General features: G+C 35.3%; 1 protein-coding gene across 1 annotated transcript in view; it reads right to left on the reverse strand.

The window, feature by feature from the left end:
* The window catches only part of LOC107559353 (histone-lysine N-methyltransferase 2C-like), a 104630-nt gene that overhangs the window by 80319 nt on the left and 15748 nt on the right, over positions 1 to 8563 (reverse strand). Inside the window, exons 3-7 of the mRNA XM_016243137.1 lie at positions 4378 to 4549; positions 1542 to 1656; positions 1282 to 1454; positions 864 to 1156; positions 754 to 763 (exon numbers count right to left, since the gene is read on the reverse strand). Of these exons, the coding sequence (XP_016098623.1) occupies positions 754 to 763; positions 864 to 1156; positions 1282 to 1454; positions 1542 to 1656; positions 4378 to 4549 (763 nt within the window). The remainder of the gene's footprint in view (positions 1 to 753; positions 764 to 863; positions 1157 to 1281; positions 1455 to 1541; positions 1657 to 4377; positions 4550 to 8563) is intronic.

Below are 8563 nucleotides of genomic sequence, written 5' to 3' on the forward strand. Positions count from 1 at the left end.
TGCCTTCCCCAGGCAAAGTAGGCCATGTTTCAAATACCCCTTTCCTCAAGACCAGTCCAAACTAATCAAGACAGGCATGTGGGCCTATGGGATGCTTTGGCCTACTCTTCCACTTCAGCAATATTTTGGCCTGAAGGACTGGGGTGCTTCAGAGAGCAGCCTCCATACTCATGTTTCAAAGACTCCAGGCTGAACTGAAGTTATTGGACCACTATGAAAGTAATGAACGGTAAAGACACCAAACCCAAAACCAAGATAATAAGACACTAAAATCAAATAAAAACTTAAAAGATTGCTTTTGAAAACCACAAATATCAGTATGTCAGAAACCAATCCAATAAAATCCCTTTACAAAGATGATTCATTCTAAGGCTAACTAGATTTGTTGGGCAGCTGCAAAAACAGGTAAGAAAGCAGTCAATCAGGAAAAAAGCTGTCATAGGAGCAGTACCCTTTTAAAAGGTACTGATATGTACACTTTAGGTAATAATACATATCTTTAAGGTACTAATATGCAGGGGTGTCCAATCCTGCTCCTGGAGGGCCAACTTCCAGCAACATTTTACTCTAGACCCAAATAAACACCTGAACCAGCAAATCAAGGTCTTCAGGATCACTAGAAACTTTCAGGCAGGTGTGTTGGAGCTCAACTCTGCAGGAAAGTGGCCATCTAGGAGCTGGATTGCTTTAGGGCTAAATAAGGTACAAAGGTGTACCCTGGGAAAGGGTAATGCCTGGTGACAGATTTTGTACCATTTTTTTCCTGAGAGTGTAACAAAAACTACTTAAGTCCCACTTCTTCCAAGAACAATCCAACGATAACTTTGTTAGCTTTTGCATTCAGACACTGAATTCGGTCTTACCCGTCACTTGTTTTTCATCTGTTTGCTGCTCTTCACTCTGCCTCTCGCTGACAGGCTGATGAGGTTCTGCGTCTTGAACTTTGGCAGGCTCAGAATCGTTGTTTGTTGGAACTGGCTGTGCGTTTTCTTCAGCATCCACATGTGATTGAATCTCCGCCTGCATTCCTTCTGCATCCGTGTGCACAGGATCTGATTCAGAGCCGGCGTTTCTACAGATGGAACATATGTGATCATCTTTGGACTGTGGATGTGCGTGACCTTCACCTGGCTGTTCACACTCTGGGTGGAACCACCTAAAGAAAAAGAGGCAGCTGACGTTTCACCCTTTCACTGCATCCAAAATTAGGTTCCAGACAGACTTTTTGGACTGGATGTAACTGCTACTGAACTAGATTACAGATTTGTGAAGGAAATATACCTTTTGCATTGATGGCAAGAAAGCAGATCTTTGTGGACGTCGGGATCTATGTCGCTGGGACATAAGCAGGGGACACTGGTGTCCTGTTGATCGCCACAGTTTTGGCACAAAAGGCTGTTGTGGTGCCATTGTTCACTTCTCCGGGTGCCACACTGAAAACACATCCGGCAGTTCTACAAACACACAACTACGATTAGCTATACTGCATTAAAGAAATGGGAGATCATTTCGAGATAATAACGTCTCAAAGCCGCCCTTACCTTACACCTCCAGCCGTTGATGGGGATAGAGTCCATAGCCGGCTGCAAGCAGAACGTGTGATAGCCTTTGTCGCACATATCGCACACTAGCATTTTAGTATCTTCTCCAGGCTCCCTGAAAGATACAAGGACACAATCAATCTATCTAATTCTACCATATGGGATAAATTTTCCGCCAAAAGTATTGCAGTCATGGATCAAAAAAATAATAAGAGTGAAACCAAAATGAAAAAAGCAAGTAAAAATATATTGCACAAAATGTAAAAATGAAGCAAAGTTTTCAGAAAAGCAAACAATGGTCACTGATCAAAACATAATAAGCGTAAATCAAAAATGTAACAACACGTTTAAAAAAATTATAAGCACGAATCAACACTTTAAACATTTTTAAAGTCATATTGCACAAAACTGAAATATTAACACAAATGATCTGCCTTGCACATAAAAACATGTTTTCCTTGGTTATATTTTTCAGTTTTTTGTGCACTCAAGACATTTTCTGCTCATATTTTTGTTTTTTGTATGCTTATGCTGTTTTTTTTGTATGCTAATATGTTTAAAGTTTTGATTCATGCTTATTTTTTTTAAATGCGTTTTTCAATTTTTGATTTATTATTTTTCGATCTGTGACCATTGTTTACTATTCTGAAAACTTTGCTTTAATTTTCAAATTTTGTGCAATATATTTTTACTTGCTTACTTCAATTTTGGTTTCATGCTTATTATTCCATGACCACAATACTTTAGGTGGAAAATTGATCCCGTACTACCAGTGCATACATTTTTTTGCCCCCATGAATACATTCCAACACAGTAAAAAATGATTGTAATTTGAATATGTTGTGGTTAAAAACCTGTTCATTGGTTAACAGTAAGTTCCCTAACTATATATGGTGGAAAACTAGCCAATCTAATAGGACATTTCATGTAATTTTAGTTGAATTCTCTTAAATTTTTCTGATTTATAGTTATTCTGATTCTCATTCCCAGAATTCCCTGTGTGACACTTTACATTTGATGGTTTTTCATTGAAGAAAAGGTTTCTTAAGTGTTTTATTTCTTATCAGTTATGTACATTACGGTTTGTGTTACACCGTATGTCATTAAATTAATGTTTATTGCATTATTTTAGTGTTATATGTGTTACCATGGTGGTCTTTAGGATTTGTGTGTATGACACTGTGTGTATCTGTTATATATTTGTATTTACCTCAGTTTTTGAAAAAGCTACATGTGATGAGCTTTGATTCATCATGTGGCTCTCAGTACCATTTGTGTTTGTGATGGTTGATGGTGTGTATTATAAAGGTACAAAAGAGATTTTAGTACTTCAACAGGTTGGTTTATTAACATTATATCAGTGAATGAAATATAGGTTTTTACTGTAAATTTGAGTTAATTCCATAAAACCTTAAATGTTGCTACTGTATACAGTAAAGTTCCAGAAACCACAGCTGCAGTTTTTTAACACTGTATGTTACCGCATAGATTTGTATACAACATATAACTGAATGCGTCTAATTAGTGACTATCCATTAAGCCCACATGAGACACGAGCAGGTGTCTGTTTATTCCACTGAGGCCCTGTCCACACAAACGCGGTTATTTTTAAAACCGCAGCTTTTTCTACGCGGTTAGGCCGCTCGTCCACATGCAAACACAGCACCAGTTCACTGAAACCGAACATTTTTGAAAACGCCTGCCAGGGTGAAGATTTTTTTTGGCTTGTGACGTCGGAGCATGCGCCGTTATCTCCGCCTACTGGAAACTTTTTCAGGCTTCTGATTGGCCAACATGGCTTTACGGTTGAGATTATATCGCCACCTGTTGGTTTGGCATGCTCTTGACTGTGCTTCATAGCATGCCTTTGCGTTTTCATGTGGACGGAGATTTTTTGAAGGTGAGACACACTGCAGGTTAATATGGTAAAAAAACAACAACTAATAGTTATCACCTTACTTACACAGTTGATTGATTGCATTGATAATTGCAAAACATTTTTGTATAACAAGTTTTCTAAAATGTTATGCTTAAATATGCAAATGATGCATTATTTAATTAAATATGCGCTAATTTGCATACATTTCTAGTACAAAAATCTGAACACTGGATGAAGTCAGTTTCAAAATTCTTGTTGAATTTTTTTGACATAATAAGAGTCAAATTCTGTAAATTCTGAATTTGAAACTGTAAATTCCTTCAAATTTACAGAGGGAATTCTGGGTATCTCTTTTTGTCACTCCATAATTCAGAAAAAACTTTGAACAGCCAGAAAACAATATATTTTCACAATTTTGGGGGGAATAAAATGTTGTATATAATCAAGAAAATTATATATGAACAAATCCCTCTGTAAAAACCTTCAGAATATAGACAGGAATAAAAATGTAAAGTTTGGTGTGAGTAAGCGTTACTGAAGTGGAGATTTGTGGCTCAGTGTTGGAGAAAAAACTCATTTTGAGAAAACGGCCTTTAAAAATATGTATTGTAATTGAAATCTATTGATACAAATAGATAAAGTGCTATAAAAGAAACACTTAACAGGGTCTTTTGGATGTTTTCTTTCCACTAGTCTGAAAAAACCCTTAGCCCAAAAAGCCCAAAATCTCAAAATTGACAGGCGCATGAAAAAAAAGTGTTTTTGCCTGCAGTGTCTCCCCTTAAAAACGGGAAGAAGGAAAAACTCAGTTTATAAAAATACCCGTGTACGTGTGGACATGGCCTGAAAAGCAAACTCTTGCAACCTCAAAGGATGCATGAGCAAATACGGATGAGCTATTGAGGAATGAGTAACAAAAGGAAGGAGAATAAAAGGCAAAGCTTGGCTGCAACTCACTTGCATGTCTGACAGACTTTGCACTCGGGGCACTGCCAGCCTGCCCTCTTCAGAGGAGTGACGCTGATGTCCAGACACATGCCGTGATAGCGTAGCCCACAGCTGGTGCAAAAAAGCTGGTCCAGGAGATCCCCGGGGCTGTCGCACAATATACAGTTCGCCTCTTCTTCATCTGAGACAGAGAAAGAAAGATGAATGAAAAAATAAATGTGAACTAAATCCAAGCTTCTAAATCCATGCCCACTTTACATGACCTAATCCAATTCCCAATGACTTTTAGAATTACATTTAATAATTATTTAAGTATATTAAATATCCAACATTGATGATAGTATAAAAAAAGGCCAATAACTAATATGTATTTTGAATCTCTACTCTAAAGAAAAACCTCTGACATTTTTAATAAAGGCATATTTTTATGGTGTCAGTTCTCTAGTGAGAGATCCTCTATGAATTTCAAAACAACAAAAACATCTAAGACGGATTTCTTTGGCAATGAAAAGTCAATAAAATAACTAACAAAAAAAAATGTGATGAGTATCAAAAAATGATGTCTTATCAAAGTAAATGTGAGTGGTCATGCACCGTGTTATTCATCAAGAATGAATTAAACTGATCAAAAATCATGATAAAGACATATTTCCCTCTGAACACCAGCACTAGGCCAACGTTCCCTTTTCTACTCGAATCGATCTGTTCTGCGTCTCCGTCCATCGTTCTGTTTAATGAGCTGCTCAGAACTCAGAGCTCGCCGTGACCTTTTCTATTTCACAGCTGATCAGCGGCGACCTTTAGCAGCCAGTGAGATTCCTCCTCCAGCTCTAGCCCTTCACAGAAACACAGCAGCACGGCCGTACGAGTCAGCAGGTATATATGAAGAGCCCTAGAACCCTTTCAGGTGTCATCAGAGTGACATTAAACTAGAGCAAGAAATAAACGAAAAATTAGGCCTGGGCAGAAATACGGTATATACATGGAAATGTATAGAATTTAGAATGTAGAAATAGTCTACATTCATTTGCAAATAATAATGAAATCATTTGGGGTGAATGCATTTCACTTGTAAAATATTTAATTAACTAGATTATCCAAAAATAGTTATGTAATATATAAAACTAAATTAAATTTAAAAAAAAATCATTAAGTATTATAAAATTACCAGTGTTGTTATTAACTAAAACTATTACAATTGTTTTTGTTAAATAAAATAATGCTGAAATAAAATAAAATATAAATATTAGATAAAAATTTAATTTAGAAATGTTGCCTTGGCAACTGACTAATTTTAAACAATAAAATTAGTTAAAGATACTAAAATCAGTACAAATAAAATAAAAATAAATCAAAGTTAAATAATAATAATATAAAAAACATAAAAAGCAAACATAACATAAAAACATTAAATTAAAATGAAAAATACAAATATACAAGCCAATTTAAAAATGATAAAAAATAGTATAATAGTGTATAAATTACACTAAACCAATTAAGCTACTTCATTTTAAAATGATCTGTAATACATTTAATATATGGGATTTTGGAACTGAACAGGACCAGCTTAGATTATCATTGAATTGCTGGTTTACATGCACCAATATTAACATTTTGGTTGTAACTGAAAAGACAATAATTAATTACATGTTATTGCCAATAACCAATAAATGGTGAACAAATCTTTACTGTTTTAGTCTAAATAAATTAAAAATAAAAGCACTACAAACTAAAATGAGTAGTTTTAAATTTTATTTACTTTTCATCATCAAATTTTTTTTTTTGAAATTTGCTAAAGATTACATTTAAGTGTTATTTAGCTTTGCTAAAAGTGATGAATGATTTGCTACTTGCGGTTGACTGTGGTGAAAATGCAGTTTTGATTTTGATGGATTTAAGTGCCGCTTTTGACACGGTTGATCACAACATCCTTTTGTCATGCCTTGAACATTGGGTAGGTATTAAGGATACAGCATTATCGTGGTTTAAGTCACATCTTAAATCCAGGACACTTCCAGTGGCTATCGGCCAGTTTTCCTCATCATCAGTTTCTCTCCCTTGTGGGGTTCCTCAAGGGTCCATTCTGGGGCCATTAATTTTTAATCTGTACATGCTTCCACTTGGTAATATAATTAGGAAATATAAAATCTCTTTTCATTTCTACGCTGATGATTCTCAGTTATATGTTCCATTAAAATTGAAACATTCTCTGCAGCCCCTTATGGACTGTCTGAAGGACATTAAAATCTGGATGGCGAATAATTTCCTCCAGCTAAATAATGAAAAAACTGAGGTGATTATTTTTGGTCCCTCTAAAACCAGAAACTCTATAGTTAGTAACTTAGACAGTCTCACACCATATGTTAAGTCTAGGGCTGGGTATCGATTCAGATGTCCCGATTTGATTCTATTTCGATTCGCAAGCTCTCGATTCGATTCGATTCTTTGATTACATTCAGTGAATATAGTTTTAATACAAATGCAATTGATATTTCTAAAAAATTAACAGTAAACATCAGTTTACAAATGGTGAATTAATAAAAAGAAATTAAGAACCACATGCCTGTATTTTAAACCTATACTTTTTTTTGTATGGGTCCTTTTTTAAACAATAATAGAGCCCTATAAAATGTTCTTAATTTTTCTGGTAATCAGATGAAGGCATAAAACATTAATTTAATTGATCCTAATCAAATGAAAATTAAACCCTTTTATTTTTTGGCAAACAAAGTGCTGCACAAGAGAGGTTTACTGTTAAAATTAAAAAGAAAACAGATGTGATTATTCCTTTAAAAATAAAGATTTATTAATATTTATTAGCAGTAGTAGCATTGATTCTTAAGACTGCTAAATAGTAATATATTCTGTAATATATATAACTTTTATTTTGACGGGTTGCCATGAAGAACTTGCAGCTGCTGTGTATGTGATATGACGTTAGTTTTGCCAAATGAAACGGTAAAATGCTAATGAAGTGACTCTCAGAGCAGCTGGAGATGACATTCGCATTCATATCATCATATAGTGAGACGGCAGAAGCTGAAAACACTGCGAGCGTCATCCGCGCTTTAGTATGTGTGTAGTAAACAAAACAGTGCGCCGCGCCATCCGCCATTCAATCATTGCGGAAATCATGGCGCCTATGCGTGATATCAAATGCTTCCGCAGATTTATAGTATTACTATAGCTTTTCACCCGAGCATTGTGAATCATGCGTATGGCCATGATAAGCACTGAATGAATGACAGGCTTTCTGTTGTAACATCGCTCAAGGTAAATAAGGGTGACATCTAGTGGAGAAGACTAATGATAAGATTCACGTTAATCAGATCTTGTTTTAAATGTGTGCTGAAATAAATCCCGGAAAAGATCGATTCGCGGCTTTTGAGAATCGATATCGAATCGACGTCATTTAAAAAAAACGATTAATCGAAAAATCTATTTTTTTTTTGCCCAGCCCTAAAGTCAAGTCACATGCAAAAAATGTAGGTGTTATTTTTGACTCTTGAGCTTTTTGAGCTTTGTCTTGAAAAGCAAATTAGCTCAGTTGTTAAAAACTGCTATTATCAATTGAGAATCATTTCTAGACTTAAATCAACACTTTCCTTTCAAGACTTGGAAAAAGTTATTCATGCATTTATCACATTACGATTGGACTACTGTAATTCCTTATACCTAGATCTTCCCCAATCTTCACTGGCTCGTTTGCAGATGATCCAGAACGCAGCAGCCAGATTGTTAACTGGTGCAAAAAAATGTGATCATATCACTCCAATTTTAGCGTCGCTCCACTGGCTTCCTGCTTCCAAAATTTTGTTGATTGTTTTTAAAGCACTTAATGGACAAGCCCCATCATACATTTCTGATCTCATCTCAGTTAATTCTGCTCCTAAGTCCCTCAGATCTGCTAATAAAGCTCTTTTATATGTCCCACGGTCACAACTTAAGTTTAAAGGTGCCAGAGCCTTTGCAGTAGCTGCTTCACGGTTATGGAATCAGTTGCCACCTGACATTAAGAGTGCTCCGTCTATTTTGGTTTTTAAGTCTAGACTTAAAACGCATCTTTATTCTATGGCCTTTTCCTGATTTTTAATTTATGGATTAGTATTGTTATCTTGGATTTTAATTTGCATTTTATTTTATACTTTGATTTATGATTGTTTTGTACAGCACTTTGGTCAGTGTAAGCTGAATT

This window comes from Sinocyclocheilus grahami, unplaced genomic scaffold, assembly GCF_001515645.1.
Source record: "Sinocyclocheilus grahami isolate Dianchi unplaced genomic scaffold, SAMN03320097.WGS_v1.1 scaffold682.1, whole genome shotgun sequence".
NCBI classification, from domain to species: domain Eukaryota; kingdom Metazoa; phylum Chordata; class Actinopteri; order Cypriniformes; family Cyprinidae; genus Sinocyclocheilus; species Sinocyclocheilus grahami.